The sequence below is a fragment of the Anoplolepis gracilipes genome, chromosome 5 (assembly GCF_047496725.1).
Source record: "Anoplolepis gracilipes chromosome 5, ASM4749672v1, whole genome shotgun sequence".
NCBI classification, from domain to species: Eukaryota; Metazoa; Arthropoda; class Insecta; order Hymenoptera; family Formicidae; genus Anoplolepis; species Anoplolepis gracilipes.
In genome coordinates this window covers 5,494,687-5,516,243 of record NC_132974.1, presented here as the reverse complement: position 1 = coordinate 5,516,243, position 21,557 = coordinate 5,494,687, and the positions used below count along the sequence as shown (strand labels likewise).

General features: G+C 35.0%; 1 protein-coding gene across 2 annotated transcripts in view; it reads left to right on the top strand.

Annotated features, from left to right (window-relative positions):
* The window catches only part of Stet (stem cell tumor), a 373,411-nt gene that overhangs the window by 216,266 nt on the left and 135,588 nt on the right, over positions 1-21,557 (top strand). For both annotated transcript variants that reach the window (XM_072891883.1, XM_072891884.1), the window contains one exon: positions 3,457-3,569. In XM_072891883.1, the coding sequence (XP_072747984.1) occupies positions 3,457-3,569 (113 nt within the window). The remainder of the gene's footprint in view (positions 1-3,456; positions 3,570-21,557) is intronic.

Here is a 21,557-nt window from a genome sequence, read left to right as displayed (position 1 = left end):
AGTCATTATACATTCGTCAGAAACTTAATGAAATATTTAAAGAATGAGTATAATTCGAGATACGTTTTATAATTAAGTCTGATTTAAAAAGATAAAGAAAGATTATTTTTATATGCAGACTATATTTATAAAAAAATATCAAACAAAGCTGAAAGAGCATATTTAAAGAAGAAATAAATAAACTCGATGCAATAGAATAAAATTCGCAAAGGCAAAGTAACACAAAGGCGAGTTAATGATTAATTTTTTTCTTTTTCATTAATAATATAATTTAATATTTGTTACCTTTGAAAATAACTCTTTATGCAACTTTTGTATAAAAAATGAGAATGTAATGTAGCGAAAAAAAGAAAGAGAAAAAGGAGAACGAACTCTTTTCCGAGCACGAAAATGGAACTTAATTTTTTACGAGAGAAGAAAACTTACCATTCGATTAAAATCAAGCAGTGTTACGTATATCGAGATATCGGAAGCGGTGTAGAATTTTTAATAAGACCTCCCGCAATGTTTTTTACGACTTATTACAAATTCTTTTCGATGATGAAGAGAACACTTCGACATATAACAATGCTGTCTGTGTTCGAATTGCATTTTTCGTTAAGAGCATTTTGTCGACGGAAATCCAGCGATCAGGAGCACGTCATACCGTTAATGAAAACGAGCGCTGAGAGAAGAAGACCACAAAGTGGACGTCGATAAAGTCGCCGTGAAGTGGATGCTCGACAATCCCGACGACGAAGAACGTCGAGCGCGGAACAAATTAAATTTTCTTCGTTGACTAGTCCGAATTTCCCCGTTGAGCCCTTCATTCTCGGCGCATTCTTCCTTCCTTCCTTGCTTCCAGCTCGTTCGTTTCTCGATGGTTTCCTTTTTGGTAATCAAACGGACAGGAATCAAACCTGTACCATCATCGTATTCCTGAAAGCAAAACGACTAAAATTCCTGTCCTTTCCTCATTATCGCTTCATTTTTTTACGATGACATAAAATCAGTAGCTGTTTTAACAAATTGAAGAGTTGCTCTGACATAAAATTGTAAACATAATTTTTTTGACAATACTCATTTTATTTCATTGCTATAAATACTCTTGATGGAAGATATATTTTTATTTTTTTATATCTTTTTATCTTTTTGTATGTATTCTTTATATTTTATTTTTATTTTTATCTTTTTAATTATATGCGTATGAAGATATTCAATAAAAAAAATTACAGAAAATTTTTTAAGACTGAGTTGTAAAAAATAAACTGTGAAAGATAGATATATATATACGTTAAGGTGTTTGGCTTCAAGTGACAAAAGCCAAGTGTTAAAGAATGTCACATCTTAAAAGCCTCGATGGATAGACATCAATCATTTTCTGCACATGAAAGAATTTGCCTCAATATATTTTCTGCCATAAAATGACCGTTGTCATAGATTTGTTTAAAAAACTAGAAAAAAGAAATAGAAGATAAAATAGAGAAGTAGTTAAGATATTCAAGGTAGTGAAGTTGAAGGTTTAAATGTAAATAAAATCACTCCTAAAATAACACATGTTTATAGGAGATCCATAGAATGTTAAAACATATTTTAATATTCTGTGAATCTCTTATGGACATTTTTGAACATATGTGCTGTTAGGGATAAAATAAAAAAAAGTAGGTAACATAAAATGAAAGATATTCAAGCTAGGAAGTACAATAAGCAGAATATATGAAAACTAGTGTTAAATAATTTTTAAATACCTCTATCTCTGTGTGATCGACGCTGTATCTATGCCTAGCTGGTACACAATTTTTTTATTTTGATTTTTGAGACCAAGATGTACAGTTTTTAAAAATGTCAACGTTTATAAAATTTTTTTAACAAAAAAAATATTTTGTAATAATATTTTTAAAGTAATACTTATAACAAGATATTAAAAGAACTAAAATGTTTTATTAGAAAAAAAATCGATGTAATCATTCTTGAATGATGTCTAGCGTAAATCACAGATAAAATGTAAGAAAGCAGAAAGAAAGATAAAAAAGCGAACTGCATGCAAAATCTCTAAGATGCCGTCGGGCCAAAGATATGAGGACGCCCAGCGGCTTATCCAGTTTGCATGAAAGTGTTCTTTGTGAATAAAGAAAAAGTGTGAAAGTCAAGGAAACCCGTGTTATATATATATCGCGCATATTTCTCAGAAAGAGCAAATGCATTTGGAATGCTACGTTGCATAAGAAAATAAATCATAATGCAAGAGAATTAAACTCTATTGACCTGCATTATGCAAGGGTATAGTTCGTGTATATAATTACAAATTTAATCATATTAAATTGATGTAATTATTATGATATATATTTGTTAGCAATCTTTACAATTAAAATAATAGTGATTTATATTTTTTAACACGTGATAATTTATTTATTATACATAACATTTTGATAAATTTGTGTTAAAATAGATTCAAACAGATTGAGGCATGTTCATTAAAAAAGTTATAAATCTAAACATTTCACCTGATTATAATGATTTCTAAAACAGATTCTGTCCATATACTGTTATTTTACTTGTTCACTTATTTACATGTTTACGAAAACGTTATTCTCCACAACAACGTAAGGAATATTTGATTCTACGTTGATAGTTGATTAATTTTAATCAGCGCCATTATAGTCCTTTGGCTATGTCATTGCGTTCGTGCTTATATCTGCACAAACGGACTATAAACTATAGGTGTAATGATTATCCAGAGTTGTATATGTGTGTATATGTATATATATGTGTGTGTATGCTTGTACGAATACAACGGGCACGCGGTAGCTTAGCATAACACTCGTCTACGTATACACAACTTACCTCGAGGAGTTTCCCGGGGTTCTTGCTTGCATTTGCCTAACCGCGTTAACGGATCCCCCGATCCAAATATCAGCTTCGAGGAAGCCTCTGCGGCTCGCACTTTCCACACACCCGCGCGCGGTCGGTGCCAAGACCGGCAACCAAAACCTTTGTTCCTACAAACTGCCGCAAAACAAATTTCGAGTTCCGCGATTTACCACCTAAATGGAAACTTCTGTCTAGCTAATCTTCCCCTATTACGACAAAATGAAAAAAATATGGTAGAATTAGGAGCAATTTAAGAGCTTCCACTTTGCAAATTAAGCTTTAATTTATTAAAAAATGTTCAGCTTGTCCTTCAAAGCAGAATTTTAATTAAGATAATAATCCGTTTAGTGGACATCTACTTAAAAATAAGAATATCGATTTGATTGCAAAATTAAAAGCTAGTTCAGTGTTCTTGAATTTATATAATTTAGATATTTATTTTACAATACAATTTTCCTTAACAGGGAAAGTATCCCACGCGTTTTTGATACAAGAGAGAACTATATTTAAAATGCGTTAAATATATTATAACTAAAATTATTTAAAATTGACTAGAATTAATATCTATTTAATATCTAATTGTATTTTTTATATTTTTGATTATAGATGAGCGGCAAACGGACCAGAAGTTTCAAGTGCGCTGTGCACTATCGGGACCGTGAGATCTGTTCCGAAAACGATTTCCACCTGCTTGTGCATGAACCACCTCTGTTTCGCAGGTAGGAATAAATCATGTCCAATGTGGAAAACATTATTTCACAGTCTACCGAAATATCATAGTAGTGCTTTGAAACGTATATATTTTTTCATTCTCCATTAGATTTTCATGAGACATTTTCTTCTAGATTTTAAAACTTCTCGTATAACAAATTTTGTAAACTGAACTAATGATTCCGATGATTAATCAACTCTGATTAATTTGGAATCTCGATTTTTTGAGATTTTAAAGTGACATCTTAATTTATATTATTGATACATAAATTATAGTCGAGAAATCAATTACCAAAACATGTATATCTTCAGGAAGGCCATATATATCTTTGTGAATTAAGATAGCATGACAGATCGAAATGGAAATAAACCGATTTCCTCATCTTGCGATACGAGAAAAGCAAGACAGACACTTGAAAATGTAGCGAATGTGGATAAAACGAAGACACGAGGCGCGAAGAAAGTCCTGTATTTTATTATTCCGACAGAATATCCGACGTGCACACAACGACGACGACGACGACGACGACGACGACGGTAGTGACGGCAACGCGGTCGAGGACGACCGTTCTTGCAGTATTTCTGCTGTGCATTTTATGCTGCGCATCGTTACCCATGCGAGAGAACCCCGAGGAGGTACCAACATATCTCGTACATTGTACGACCTGCGAAACATCAACATCTTCCTGCTTCCTACGATCCCACACGCTTCCTTCTTTGTGCCCTCCTCACTTGCGTATTTTACGCTTCGCAAAATTATAAGCGCAGGGATATCGATATTTATATTTATTTTTAAATCATATCTTTTTCTTTTTCGCAAAATGAAGTAGATCCAGTATTGATGTATTATAAGTTTCCGCGAAAGGAAAATATAAATCAAATATAAATTGTTATCGAATGAGAGAGAGAAAGAGAGAGGCAGAGAAAAAACACTATTGCAAGCGGATTAGCGTTATAATCGATATGGTAAATATCGTTTGTCGTTAATCACGCATTTAACGAGTACAACGAGAGAGTTCGTCAATATAACTTACAGAATAATCGCTATTACGCGACGGGCTTAATAATACAATTTATTGACGTTCTCGATGCGATGCAGTTTCAAATGTAATTTATAAACGTACGTGATGAAGTATTTGGGACGCAATTTAAATAAAAGCATCTCACCTTTCTACCGCCATCTATCGCGTCATTTATAATATCGTTGCGCATCGATGTCGTCTCGTGATCTCGAAAGCAAAGTTCGTTTCGCCGATGCAACTCCGATGTTAATTCCTTTTTTTCGCGAACCAACTCGATAAGATGAATAGGTTTGGATATGTATCGGGCATCGCAAGAAAGCGTCGAGTCTCTCGAGCGTGGTCGATTCGACTTGTTCCTGGATGCTATTCATAAATAATTCATCGTATCGTCCCGCGCGAAAGAAGAGATGGAGAAGGTGGTGCGTGATGTTGTGAAAGAGAGAAAGAAGAGGGAAAGAAAGAGAAAAAAAAAGAAAATAAAAAAATGCAGAAGATAGCAACGAAAGAGATAGACCATGCGAAGTAGACTTTGAGATAGACATGGGGAGGCGGCTCTAATAAAGCTGATGAAATTTAATTCCATCAGTTCCAAACCTTCAATTGTCAAGGGGCGTCATAATAGTTTTGCTGAAAACAATATTTGTCAATTATTACTATAATATTGTACATATCAGCCACGATTTAATATCTTCTTGTTATTATTGTATTCTTAAAAATTATTAACTTTAGTTTTCAAAAAATCACCATCCATTTTCCTGGATAAAAAGTTAAACGAAAAAGGACTAAGGTTAAAAAAATGAGTAGAAAGATAAATGAAAAGTAGAGACATGTGAGAGAAGTGAGAAAGAGAGAGAGAGAGAGAGAGAGAGAGAGAGAAAGAGAGAGAGAGACGAGGGAAGTTGAGCACTGTGAAATCTGGGTGTCGCGCAGCACTGTGTCGAGGCGAGAAATTCCTGTGCACACAAGATAAGAAGAAGCGGCAACCTGCAGGCAGGGCTCTTTGCAAATAAAATATCGTCTCGTGTCAAGCGGTCGGCGGGGATAGGGCCGATAGGGGGATTGTTCGAGGGCGGGGATCCGACGCGTTACGACGGAAATATGACGAGACGATATTCCGAGCAGGTACTGGGCGCATGCTTGGAATTCGGTGCGAGTACAACCCTTAAGTCTTGGGTGCGCCACCCTCGCACCATCTCCCCGTCTTACCCCTTTTGTCATGCCTGGACGCTTCCACGATCTCGCATATTCGCGTATCTCTTCGTCTCTTTCTTTCTCTTTTTTGTCCGCATTCCGTTACGTTAACGCGACGAGGAGTATGTAAATTTCACCGCTGACTCGCGAAAAGGTGCGAGACTATTTTGTTCGTACTCTCTCTTCTTCGTCTCCCTTGAGACTACCTCGTACACTCGACATACCTGGAAAACTGAGCGCGTACATAACGACGGCGGTTTATGGCGAGCGATACATCTTGGAGAACCGTATTGGATACGAGATGGTGATGGCGATGGTCGACGAGAGGGATGTCGAGATCTTTAAGATATTCCGACACGAATTGACGAAGTAACAGTTATTCAAACAGAGTGCATTGTATTAATATTTCATTTATAAACCGTGAAGCTGAACTGTATGCGCATGATTATCTTAACGAATGCTTTTGACAGACTTTAGCATTTTTAAGAAAAAGCAGGTTTAAAGTCGTACACGGTGTGAAAAACAATACGAACGGGTTCACTCTCGTGATTTCGCCGGAATTACATCGATTCCTGCTCTGGCAATATTTCCGTTCACCATTGTTGCGAAAAGAAGAGACGGAATGCGAAGCGTCGCTTCTCCTTCTTTCTCCCTTTCTCGGTATTCGTTCTCGCTTAACAAACTCGAAGCGGACATTTTGCAAGGTAGACCGGGACAGTTACACAAAAAGACCCAGTTACATACATGCGGAAATTCGCCGCGCCCGAGTTTCCCACTTAGTCTCGGCCCTTTGTCGACCCCCGCACGCTTCCATTTTTCGCTTCCGCGAGAGCGTCATCCAGCCGTTATGCGCTCGTTCACGCTTCTCGCCGACGTGACGATGAGCTTCTGCTCTCGCGGAAAACCACTTCACTTCCTCTCCCGTTGCATACATACGTTACCGCTATAACGAACCGCCAGCAGAGCGCAATTATTTCGCGCTTTTAACGCGTTCTTCATGGCTCTTCTAGAAAGAGCGCGAGCATTCCTGTCGAAGCCGCGGAACCGTAACTTCGACGTCGACGCGAAACTCGCGGCCGCGTTTTGTGATTAAAAACTTGAACCGCAAATTACTTGCAGCTTGCGAGAACATTACTGCTGAGTAATTAAGGAGAGTCCATGTAGATCTCGTGGTATATTCCAGATTTTCAAGAGTTCAAAAAATCATTTATTTTATATAGATAATTTTGTCAATTGTGGATAAATTAAACAATAAGTTTTTTTTTTGCAAGAAAATAGTGCACTGAAAATAGTGCTAAATAATTGAAAATCAGAATAGGATATATCCGTTATAATTTATATTTAATTATAATTAAATCTTTGAATGGAATAGATTTTTGTACATTTTATTTTTTTCACATTTTAAGAAATAAATTTGAAAAAGAATTTCATAGAAAATCTAAATTTATTGTATAAAGTGTTAAATAATTAGGCATGTAGTTGTATATACATATATTTCCAAACATTTTTTTTTATTTGTTTCGTGTCTGTCTGACCGCATAACGACTCTATTTTGCGAAACGGAGCTTAGCCGTGAAAAAATTCGGTAAGCCGATTTTCACAACGATTTCATACGTCAGTCAATTTTCCGCCTTCGAAATAGGACAATCCATTTTCAACAAAGGCGAGAATAATACCTTTCGGCAAAAATTACGATATTTATCGTTTTTGAAATATACCGACACGTCATTCAATAAAGACCGCCCGCGTTCCAAGAGTGAGCTCCTAGAATATTTTCGTGCTTAACTATCTACCTACCGCACGTTTCAAAGACTCTTGGCAACAACGAATGCACGTACTCATTGTCGTCGTCGACGGAGTCGACTTTGTCGTTGCACATTGTGAAAGACCGTCGCTCATTGTTGACCATCAAAAGGGCCGCGTCTCGCGTCGAAAATCACTTCGGAACGAGGAAAGAGAAACCTAACCGACAAATTGGAGGCTGGACCACTGACGTGCTGCAATGTGGCCTCCTGTGTGCAACGCCATTATATTTTTAATATTCGCTTAGTTGGTTATTCCAGTATGTAATGAGATAATACTTGATAAAATACTGCATAAAAGATTTAATTATCTGGAGGATTTATTATATTCTTTTATATATATTTGAGAACATGAATAAAAAGTGCGAGGAAGGGAAAGATCAATATGTAATCTGCAATTAGAATATAATTTTTTTAAAGTAGTACATATTTACGTTTAAGTTGAATTATTTCCTAATATCATGGAGTCGAACATATGAAATATATTTTATTTGTTTTTTAGAATGTTTTTATAAAATAAATATATTTTCAGAGATGTAAGTTTTCTCTTTTTTTCATATAACACACATACATATTATCAAGTACTGTTTTTATCTCTTTGCAAAATTATAATAATAATTGCAAACGCATAGATTAGTAGACCTACGTTAATTTTTATTTCAAAGCAAGTTTTGTGCAAATTTTAAAATTTTCTATTTGCATTGCATAAGATTGGAATAATAATTAGCACAGTTATTTGTTTAATTCAGCAAATTTTGAATTTTATTCAAGGATAATGAAAAATAATAATATACAAACATATAGGTATATTTATAAAATGTCGTTATAATTATATAAATAATTATTTATATAATTCTGTGTTAAGAAATGAGAAAACATATATCTAAGCTTAAGTTGATGTAATATTTTAACAGTATTTTTATATATAAAAGATAATATTAATTAGTAATGAACTTTCTCCAACAAGAAGATTATTTCTAAATATATGCAAAGAAATCATTGTTTAAAATCACGGTTCTAAAACGCTTTATGTATCGTTTCCCAATCCCTCGTTTAATCACCGTGTAATATTTTTACACGTGATCACTCGTCCGTCAAACAATCTCGTTAAATCCAATTTCGCTGTCGTCGGCAGGCCTGTCCATGTACGATAAGATCTGGCGAGACGCAGGGCAGACCTATATTATAAAGAGTCGAAGTTAATAGGTGATATAAAGGGGGACTGTGTGTGGTAAAGGGCGATCTACTGAGTCGTGAAAGACGCATTTAGGGGGGCAATGGAGGTCGCGAGGCAGGAAGAGGTCTGGAAATCCGCACCTGGTCAGCTCGGCTTGCGTGCGCCGTTGAAAATGGAACGTTTAAGAGAAAAAGAGAAGAAAAAAGAATCGTTTTTTTCTAGCAAATATACACAGGCTACTATCCAGATGTGTCGGCGAATCCTCAGGAAACCTGTAAGAACTTGCATTTGACATTTCAAAGTATTGATTACAAACCTTGGGTCTGTAATTTATTTCTGTTCGTGCAGAGTTACGTTGCGTATGATTTACATTCCCGAATTATTTTTTTCAAACGCTCGGTTCGGATGAACGATCACAAAATAGCTCTATAAGAAGAATAACATCGAGTTCTGGAGGTAAGCAGCAGTCTTTATTGTATTCGAGTTCTGGAAAATTGCAGGGACAAGCACGTAATTTGTCTGCTTATTGTATTCATGTAACTCTCTTTCATATTATCGGTATTATTATGTAATTCTCAGAATTTTCATGTAGTTCTAGGTAACATTTTCATTTGTGGTAATACTTGTCAGTAGGATATATTTTCATAAAGTGTGTAATTTCTTTTAATTATTATTATAAAAAAAAATTAAAGTCTAACGAATATTACGAGAAAGTAATTAAAAATATATATATGTATTTAGAGAAATTATTTTACATATAGGTTTTTTTATCACTTAACAGAATAGGTAAGATTGTTTATTTTCAATCGCACATAATTAACACAAGTTATATTTATAGTTAATAGGCTTTTTCGTAACGTTTTTCATGTCTCATATAGTTTTGATATAAACCTAAAACCAACTGTCATCATTGATGTAGAAACGCACGAATAATCGTGAGGGGAAACTCACGTAATATGCGAATACGTCTCTGTTATCGATATATATCTTTTTCCCATTTACATTTCAATCGGCGTTCACAAAGCGATGCGCTCGATGATGCGTCGCGCGCAGAGATGTATAGAAATCGCGGAATTAATATCCTCCGAGATATTTTCGCATATAGGAATCACGAATATAAATTGCATGTATGGAAATGCACCTCGAGCTATAAATCAGAACGACCATAAGGCGACTGCTCTACGCGAATATTGATGCTATTTGTTTTTGTATATTTAGTAGAAATTTCGAAACGAAACGTCTAAAATTCATCCAAGAACTCCAAATCGGCCAAATGTCAATTTTTTTACAAGCGTGTTAACTGTTCACTATATCGTGTCTTGTTAAAACACGAAATACTCTTTTAGCAATAAACATCCTTCTTAAGAAAAATAAAGCCAAAAACTCTGAATTTATGATTTAAAAAAATGTGTATTAAATGCAAAAGTTTGTTTAAAGAAAAAATCTATAAAATTATTTCTATTTCTTTTTTTTATTTAAATTTCCATGCATTTCGGTGCTGTAAATTTTTAAACTTGACAAGTTTAAGAAGTACTTGTTTGATTTTAACGAAATGGATATGTATTTAAATTATGCGAGAATGTATATCAACGATGAAACAATAAAAAGTTTTACGAAACGAGACTCATAAAATAGTGATTGTAACTATGGCAAAACGTATCATCGTAGCCGTACAAGCAATGTTTGAATCGAAAACAGGTTAAATTCGACGTGAAGAGTACTTTTAACGTGGATGACACGTGCATCTGTCAGTCAGCGCGACATCGATCATTTTCACGTGTTGAAGAAAGGATAACGTTTGGTATCCAATCGCAATAAATATCGATACAATATGACAAACAAAAATTCACAGAAGAGAACTTTTTTGATCAATCCTCGAATGGCATAATATTTATAAAATTGCAAATTGCAAGTATTATTGATGAAAGTACCAATAAAATCTAAATACGGAAATGCGTACTTTTGCGGTAAAATGCAACAATATATCGAAGAACTGTGTTAAAGTATATGACAGTATCGATGAAAGATAAAAATTGAAAATCAGTAAAATTTATTGAAAAGTACGCGACTAAAACACGCGACGTGTAGAAACAAATTTTACAAAAATATATTGATACAATTTTATCTATACGGATTTAAATCACTTGCACTATATCAAGCAAAAGCGAATAATCGAAAAAATAACTGCGAGAAATAATCAATCACACATATGAAGCGACACTGACACTATCGATTCTTTAAGCATACGAAGAATTACGAGATGTAACGTAATATGCGAAATGTAATTCGACCGCTCAGAATCGAAATTACTCGTGTGGCGATATTCCCAGAAGAACACATTAGCTCCATGTTCTCTAACCTGACTCTCTTGCTTCTCGTTATCGATTAGTATTACACACGCGAACGCCAAGAAAAGAAACCGAGAGAATCAAGAAAAAAAGAAATGCTTTTTTCTAATGAAAAACATTCGATTTTCTTTCTATTTCATATTCTCCAACAAGACACTAATCACCTAATCGCACGATACGCGAAGTTTGTATCCTTCGATAGAGTGAGTGAGAGAGGAAGAAATAAACCTTTGAAATAGTCCCACAGGAGCGATACACAACACGAAACGTACGGCGCGACGGCTCGCGACCAAGTGTCGGCCGTGACTCGCAAAGAGTCGCTCCGGCAGCCGCGGCGCCCTATTGGCCCGCGATGCCCTACCATGCGGACTTGCCCCTGGATCGAGCCAATCGGTGCGCCGTTAACCCCGGCGTACGCCGGAGACCGCGTGTGCACCCACGCAGGACGGCTCGCGGCAGTCACTCAGTCAATCAGTCACTCAGTAGGCCCGCGGCGCGCCACGAGGTGGGATCTGCGGTCGTGTACACGGCGTATATTACACGAGAAGTATATTATTTACACGCGCGCGCCCCCGGATTATCATACACGTAGGCGAAAGGCTCGTCGTCGCGGCTCGTGCGCACACCTTTTCTTCCCGATTCTCTACTTTTTGACATCAGCCGCGATCTATTCTCCGCGTTGATGCTCACTATCGGTACGGACGGATCTGCGAATCCGAGCGGGCGAACGCAGTCTCGTGTACCGTCGCGTCGCGTATGGCGTCGCGTTAAGGTCACGTCGTCCTCGTCGTCACTGTCGGCGTCATTAGTCCGGATGTCTTGGCCGAGCTGAGAGATCGCGTACTCTCCCTCGCGCGGAGTGTCGAGCTTACCGGCTCGTAGTGTGTGTGATACCGACGAGGTGATATCAATAGCCACGCGTGGAACAATGTGCGTGACAGCCACGCCGTTGAGCGCGACCAAGATACTGAAGGATAGCGCGAGCCGGCAGCCAGCAAGGACTACTATCGCCACTAGTGCACAGGTGCAAGGATTAAGCGGCAGCAATAACCACAACAGCAACAACCACCATCACCGCAATGCTGGCGAGGCTGATAGACCGCAACAGCATACGTCGATTATGTAAATATCAGTGTGTAATTCTTTCTCATTCTCTTTCCCGACAATACGTTCGAATGTTTTGACGATCGGCCCCGAGGCGCCAAGAAAGGACGACGAACTCTCGCGCTATCGATCGACACGTTGTATAATCCTTTGAGTGTCAAGGCCGCGGCGGCACTGAAAAGTGTCGCGAGCGTCATTCTAACCTCAACCTTAATTATTATAATAGAAATAATTCTTGATCCCCCACCGATTTATATAAGGTAGTAAAATATATAACGACCAGTGTTCCGACGGATGAAAAGAATACTTTAAAGACAAGTTTTGACGAATTATCCTTAAATAATCTCTAAATAAAGATTATTTAACAATGAAATGATATAAACTTTCTTTTCGAAAAATATGGATAAGTACAATTATGTTATTATTCGTAATATTTTAGACACAGAAATTGTAATGTCGTGTTTTCGCGGATTTGACACTCAAAAGATTATTTATGTTACATATATCCCTCTAATAACATGTATTGATCGATAATCAAACAAATATTGCTCGATTGTAATGTCAACAAGAATATCGAACGGTACGCGTCGCTTTGGATTATCTAGACGCAGGAAGAAAACAACATCATATATGCATCGATTTTCGAGGCGACAAAAATTGATCAATATTTTAGCAGTTTCGTTCTTTTCTGTTAGTCTCGAACGGAAATTGAAAATCTCAGTTGAAAACTAGAAAAACAAATGTATGTTTGTTTCCGTTATTCTTTAGTTTGACAAAAAAATGAAATGACTTATCTTATTTTTAACGTATTGTCATATGTTAATAATTCAAAACATTCTTTCGCTTCTGTCGTTCTTTCGTAGGCTTACTACTGAATTTTCTCGCGACACATATCGATTAACGATATATATCACGAAACGTACATTCACTGTCTATACATCCCTTTCAATAATTCACGTCGTATATAAGCTTATTACTCGACCGATTCACAGGATTCGTAAATCTCTTCGATAGTTCGATGGTACCGTTCCGAGCGCGTGCCACTCGATACTCTTCCCTGCTTACGAGTTTGCCTTGCAGTTTTATACGAATCACGTGGAGTGCCTTCGAGAATATTTTATCTCAATATAGTGCGCGCGTGTACGCAAGACGATCGCTTTGCCACATCTGAGGACAGATCTGAAATATTATCTATTCGTGGAAACTAGTGAAACGTGTCCGGGTTTTTGACGAAACGCATGGTCGTTCGAAATTGTGTATGCGTCACAGATATTAAATCTTTGTAATCAATATTGCAGTGTGTTATTTAATTTAACGTTACTGATGATAATTGCGTAATTCGTTAGTTATAAACGTAGTCAGTACATTTTACTTGCGGCCCATTAATATATTTATTTCGTTACTATAGACGGGATGAAATTGATCACGTTTGTTTAATGACATGTAAATTAATACTCATTCCTCGATAAATAATCCTCGAATAGTCGTGTTGTAGCGCGTATAGTACGCCAACCGCCTAATCTCGTTTTAATCTATCTCTGCTTTAATGACTCAATGTCGAAGATAAAATTTTTGGAATATACGAGGAATATATTGATAAAATATATTTCTATCATAAAATAATTTATTTTAGTATCTAAAATAAATAGATAGTAACCGGTGAACATTTTTATGTGATAATAATACGATTTGATACGTAGCGCTAGTGTCTCCCCGAACGCGCCCTAAATAAGATTGCTTAAATGAAATAATTGCGCACTATTACGATATTTGGCTCTTATTTGCTTATTTTTTATTAATGTTTTGTTTAAATTCTAAGAGCCTTCTTTTATTTTTTTTCTTTATTAGATGACGGAAAACGCGCATAATGAACAAAAAAATAATTCGCTCACCATTTGCCGATACGGTTCTTTATAGATTATGTATGAACACGTGTACGATTATACGTCACACATATCATCCTACGTGCGTATGTAACACAAAGTTTGAATTCACGATAAAATAGTTATAGTTCGCGGGCGTTAGTCGAGTCACAATTTTGTATTGTCGCAAAAGAAGAGTTGGCAGCGTCGTGTTTTTTTTTTTTGTGACGGTAACTTTCGTGATTTGTAAAATACAAGATCTCAAAGTTCTTTTTTTTTTTTTTTTTTTTTTTTTAACATCTGTCTTATCGATTTGGAGAAGTAAAATAATGATGAAAATACTCAATACATATGTCAGAACGATACGTGTCCGCAATTCTATATTTCATGTCAATTTAATACATGGATGTGACATTATGTGAATTGTTTACGAGAGATCAAAGTTAAATAATAAGTATCTATAAATATTTTATATACTCTCTCTCGAGCTCTCTCTCTTTCTCATTTATTTATATTTATTATTAACTTCATTTATATTTATATGATCTACCCTATTTATTTTTTACATATTTAGAAAATATAATTTGTAAATTATAAATCACACTTTGAAATCATAATTTCAATTAGTGTAATATTGCATATAGATACATACCTAATAATCAAGTTTATTTCAATAAGTTAAACGGAGAAATCTTCCAAACATTTCAATCACATATTTTTTTATTAAGGTTTTTTGTTTTTAAAATGAACAATTTATATTCATCTAAATTTATATTGCGATTTCTACAAACGGAAGTAAAAACGTGAATATTAACGAATCGGTAGCGATATAATTTAATCAGTCGGGATTTGAAAATGATCGATCGCAGTAATCGCGTTGTTGAAATTAATTGAAAAAAAAAAAAGAAACACACGCAGGAGAATCGTCAATCATGCAGGGTACGCATTTTCACGCAGCTGCAACCAACGCAAAATTGACAAATCGCCGTATTTAACGCAATGTTTCGTAGGCATGCGGTCGACGGATGCCACGATAGAGTCGCTGACAGTCATTTGTCACTAATGATCAATTACGCTTTACGCACCTCGATTTGCTAGTATTACGCGGATCCATTTTACGCCCAGGACGATACGTTATTCGTCAGGGCGCGCGACGCGCGAAACACGTCAGAAATTATTGCGGCAACCCACATTCCGGCTGACAAACTGTCGATGTTTCGGTCAGTTTGCAATTGACCGCGTACGTTACAGTTTATCGTCAACAATTAATTACACTCTCGTGTCGATAATGCAATAGGCCGTTCGTGCGAACCTTTTCTTCTTTTCGATGTTGTGCAATCGCGAATATATTTACTCGTTTAAATTTTTGTTAAATTTCAAGAAATTTCTAAAATGATAAGATTTTGAAGGAGTTTTGTAAATTGGAAGGAATCACGGACTTACAGTTATATAAATCTGAATAAAATGAAAATTTATATAACTTACAGTGAAAAAAAAAATTTACAGTGAAAAGAAAATTACAATTTAATAATTCGCTCATCAGTATAACTTTTTCCCATTGTTGTAACAATAATAATGATAATACAATTCCATTTGTAACTTACGCGAATGAAATTACGTGTCATTTATCGAGTTTCTCGATGTTTATCCTCGTGAATCTTTTAGCAGACAATAATATCTATTGTACGTAAAAGTTTCCGTGCGCTGTTTGTGGATTCACAAATTCAATGTAACCCATTCGCATATTTACTTAGTGTCTGTCGAGTATTTTACTTGGATGCGAGACACTGTTATGGGTCGGTTAGGTAACGCTCGAGAGAAGAGGGCAGGAACATACGAGGAAAATACGAAACTTTTATTCCAAGTTGTTGCTCGTCGGGATTGAGGCTGTCCCTCGAAAACACATAAAATACATGTATGTAATAGTGCAAGTGTATGTTCGTACGCGCGTATGTGCTTGCTTCGAATTTGCATTTACACAAAGATTTTTCTTCACGGCAGACTTCTTTTCCGCTTTATAGAAAATTTACGGACGACGTACATACAGTTACGGAAGTTCAAATATGCGAGACGCACATATGTATGTATAGTGAATAATATGGATATCACGCATTATTTAGTATTCATTTAAAATGTATTATTAAGAATAACAGGAAGCTGCTAAATTTTGCTTAATTTTTAAATATTTATGATATGTTGATATTTCTTGAAACTAATATGTAATCTTAATGTATACACTTGTAGATTTCCTGTTGTATATATTAATAATAAAAAAATCTTGAATAGTTATTAAAATTTTTAAATTTTATTATGATTTTCACAGTGATTTTACATGATATATTCCTCACGTAATATTAATTGTTTCCCACATGACGTTTGTTACATTTGTCCGCAATCGAGGTTTAGATATGCACTAGATTTGTGTGAAGCAGTTTCCTTTACCAAGGAGAGAATATACAGCTGTGTCGAATCGATTTTATATGGTTCCAGTATGCGGAAGTTACAAATATTTCCGAAGACATTAAGTGCTTCATATTTCACAAAGTTCATCGATGATAAATTTAGAGCTGTACAAATGTTTTCGTGGTCGATTTTGACAATTTTCTTTGAATTTCTTATTTAGTAATTTTGCTGTTATAGCCTTTTAGAAATATCTTGTACAGCAGTTTTACAAATTGCTTATTTATTTTTTCTTATACCGAAGTTTATACTTTTTCTCGTTTTTAATCCAGAAAACTGCTCAAATTAAACGGAGGGAAGAAAACGTCAGTTTTTTGGGTCATTTCGAGTCACAGAAAACTAATGGATATTGTCTTACGTCATTAGTGTGGCTCTCGCTCGAGTCGGTTTTCAACATATGAATCTAGCGATAATTTATAGTGAAACGATGATGGTGAAACATATTGAATTCGTAATTACGTCCTGGATGCGCCAACGAGAGCGCGGCATGCGCGATCCTAAATATCGAATTACAAAAACGTACTCCACCGCAGCATTGCGTTAATTATTATGCGTGCGGTCATCGCGTGCCACGCACAAATAATCTCGAATTACGGATCGAGAGAGAGAGAGAGAGAGAGAGAGAGAGAGAGAGAAAGAGAGATAGATAGAGAATTGGAAACATACGCTTCTTCATATACGTGCGTTAGCTATCGCGAAAGTCAGACAAATTTAGTTGACAAATTTCATGCAACACTTGTCTAGGATGCAAATTTGATTAAATTCAACATCGAGAAATATTGCATAATATTTGATTAAAAAAAAAATCTGAACTTTTATTTACTGATAAAATTATATTTATATCGGAAGAATTTTAGTTGACGAAGTTTCTTGTAATTGCAGGAACGTAATTAAGAGAATAATGGGAATAAAGTTAGCAAATTTAGATCAATGTATAATATATAACGTAACATGTTCCTAGTTTGGTTATTGTATGACATCAGTGAGATAAATCGCTCGGTTATTTGCGAGCATCGTTGCACTTTGTTTGCGCTTTCAATCATCGCTTCGTTGCTCGCGCTAATCACACCAATAATTCGTCTCATTACGAGCGAACCCCTGAAACGCTCATTTCTATTAAGCCTCCTAATATTATCCATCCTGACACATGCGAAGAGTATAGGTATATGTATCGATGATAAAAGAACTAATAATATTCTATATAATTATATATTTTAATATAAATGTGATATCTTTTGTTATTTTTCGTGATTCTATGCAGAATTCTATTCAATGTGGTCCATACCACATCATTATTATGTCCGCTCACACGATCCTGATAAATGAATATTTAAAATTTTTAAATAATAAAAGACATAACAAAGGTAAACAATCTATGAATATTATATTTATGATGATTACATAATTTTTTCACGAGGATATAATTTTTAATTATGAACGAAATAATTAATCTGCTCACACACATTTCGTAATGTTAGTTCAAGCTTTATCTAATATTAATCGTTGTAATTATAAATATTAATTGTTGTAATGTCAGATAAAATGATTTGATCTGTCTACTTTTGTGTACGCCACATTATTCCGTCATTAATGATCATAGTATGCATACATTATCGTGATTACGACGATTGTTAGTGCCTCTTCGATGTCTGTTCCTGCTTTCGCGTCATTGGATGTATTTTCCCGCTGGCGAATGATTTTCCAGGGCATGTGTTGGCAATACACGGTACGGCGAACGTGTCGGTGAAATCATGCGCGAATCACGCCGGCCAAATACGAGGAACGTTTTACGGGCGCGTGTTCGCGCGCATAAGTACTCCGAGCGACAATGGCGCGATTTCGCGTTTAAACACGTTGCCCTCGTATGTAGCAGGGATTGCGAGGGGGTTGGCGCGGGAACGGCAGAGAGGAAACAACAGCTAACAAAATACGATTCGTGCGTTCGTGATAGCCTTCGTCCTTGTACGCGCAAATGATGGTGCATAAAACCTTGTGCTTTTAATAACGTGTTAATCTAATTTATAACTAACAACGCCTATTATTCAAGTCTTATAATTTGTCATTTTTCCTGTGAGTTGCTATTTTTTAAATTTTCTTTTTCATGTTTTTCTATCTATGTGTTTAATATTTTTTTTTTATTTTTAAACTTTTACATTACACTTGTGTTTTTGTCATTTTATTGTATTGTTAAATTCTTTTCCCAAGTTTGCTTGATATTATTTTGCCTGGTTTTGTTTGGATTTGCTCGCAAAAAAACTAATAAACTAATTTTTTCTTTCCTTTCGTTTTATTTTCAATTGTTTAAAAAAATCGTAAGTTAATAATTACATCTATATTTATTCGTATTTGTATTAATGGTTTAATCAGCATAGATGGCTGTGCGGTACAGTTGTTTCACTGTTTTTTTTCATGAAAAGAAAACACTCCACGAGTTTTCTTCGAGACTTATTTTTGCGTGACGCTGAAATAGATCTATTAAATTAATTTGCCGATACATTTGCTTGACGTTCCATATTCTACGATATTTTGTATCACATTATTATATTTAATTCAATGTTCTCGGATTTCTCATAGGAAAATTCATATATATATTTGCGACAATATTCTTTGTTCTTGAAAATTGTGGCAAAAACTCGCGTGTAAATTTTCTACTATTTTATTCTATTGAATAGATAATAGCTATATACTTATAATCGCATTATAATATGCATTATAATTTGTATTATAATATATTAGCATTAACATTAATTTAAAATTTAGCATATTTATTTGTCATGTAAACATTTTTTTGCAAACAATTTTTATTTATCTCGTTCCTCGGATATCACAGTCAGGAAATAATAATTATCATTTACACGATTGCGCATATAACAAAATGGTGTGTAACATTATTTTTTAGTCGGTATGCTGTTTCCAAGCAATATAAACAGGAAGTTACGGCGAATATATCGATACTAAAACTGCGCTTGATGTTTATCGAAAGACATGGTTATGCATAAACCCGTGAAACATTTATCACTAATTTTTCATGTTGGAATAAACCAACTCTTCTGGTAATGTACGCATTTATTTCGAATAAATTTCTATATTTTAAGTAAGAAACGTTGTTTAAGTAAGGATATGTTTTCTTTGAATTGAAGAATTATATTTTGAAAATATCAATATAGACTAAAGAAACATAATGATACAAGTAATCAAATTCCATTTTCCGTTGCTGAACTCATTAGATTTTACGTTTTTTATTTTAGACTCTGTCGATTTCGATTATTTGTCCTTTATCTCAGTTATTTAGCCTTTGTTCTTTATCTCGTAATCAGTGATTAATAATAACAGTATTTGTGTAGCTTTTTTTATGAAAACTACATATATATGTAGAACGGCTATAGTACCTATATATTCGATATTTTTTCAGTCTGCAAAATTTTTTCTTTTTTTTTCCTTTTTTTGTATCATGTATGTTACTGTAAATATTATTTTAAGTATATTATAGCATATATATATATATATATATAGAGAGAGAGAGAGAGAGAGAGAGAGAAGGAGAGAGAGAGAAAGAGAGGGAGGGAGAGAGCATTATCTCTAAAATTATCTCTAAAGTTTTACGTGTCATATTTATTTTGTGATATGTCATGAAATATCTCATTTTAAATTATAATAGATTATTAAACACAAATTTCTTTCTCTTTTTTTGTTTGTCTTTTTCTTTCTTCCTTTTTGTTTTCGGTCTGATATGAAAAATTATATCACTGACATAGCATAATGTAAAAAATAATAAAAAGTCCAGAGCCTAATTCTACTTTGCAGAGATTATGCAATGCTACTTTGTTGAGTGGACGAGAACTCTTTTAAAAAATACCGTTTTCGCTTGTCATATAGATCATTACTTTGCAGACTGGCGGGAGCTTTAGGAAATCGCGTTCTACATTCTGTCAGAAATTCATTCCGAAAGACTCTTTGCGATGAAAAATTATGGAATTATGCGATTTTTCCGGGACTAAAACTTTCTTTTTTTTATAAATTTAGATGAATGATTTATTTTAAATATTACTTTGTATACTAGTAATACGATGAAAAATTATGATTTAAAAAATTATATGTCGGTTTGCTGAACTTTTTAATTTGACTTTTAATACTTTCAAACAATTACAACTATTATAAAGTAATCGAATATTTTATTTATTAATACACGATATTTTTAATTTTAAGATGATGTTTAGAGAGAGAGAGAGAGAGAGAGAGAGAGAGAGAGAGAGAGAGAGAGAGAGAGAGAGAGAGAGAGAGAGAGAGTATGTGTGTTTACATATAAGAAGTTTTTCTACGTATTATGATCCCTCTATGTTATAGTAGCACATTTCTTAATAATTTGGTGAGATTAAGCCACTGTATATTCTATCACGTCGCAGGAATGATGCGAGTTCCAAGCATTATTGTCGATTTTGTCGAGTAAGTTCGATCATGGTAATATTCTATCGATATCCTACACTTCCACCACGCATTTTCAGTGCATCTCTGATATAAATGAGTTAACAAATCAAATACTTCGCCGAAGCGTTAATCAATCGATATACTCTCGAACGAGCAAAAATCACCGCGAGCAGTATTCACTTTTCTCGATCGCGTAATTTTTTGCGCGGTTATTGTAACAAGCAGGATGTGTATGTGTGGAGTATGTTGGGATGGGGAAGAAAGAAGGGAAAATGTTGTAGCGACGACAGTGCGGGGATAAATAGAAGAATTCGTTGGCCTCGAACTAGTCTCGAGCTTTCGACAGTGAAGTGCTTTCGAAAAAGCTCTCGTCCGTGTCGAGGCTTTCCAAGAGCTTCGGAAGAGAAGAAAGGACAGATCGCATAAGTTGGAAGTGAGAGAGAGAAAGAGAGAGTGTATGTGTGTGTGTGTGTGTGAGTGAGAGAGAGAGAGTGAGTGAGTGAGTGAGTGAGTGAGTGAGTGAGTGAGTGAGTGAGTGAGTGAGTGAGTGAGTGAGTGAGTGAGTGAGTGAGTGAGTGAGTGAGTGAGTGAGTGAGTGAGTGAGT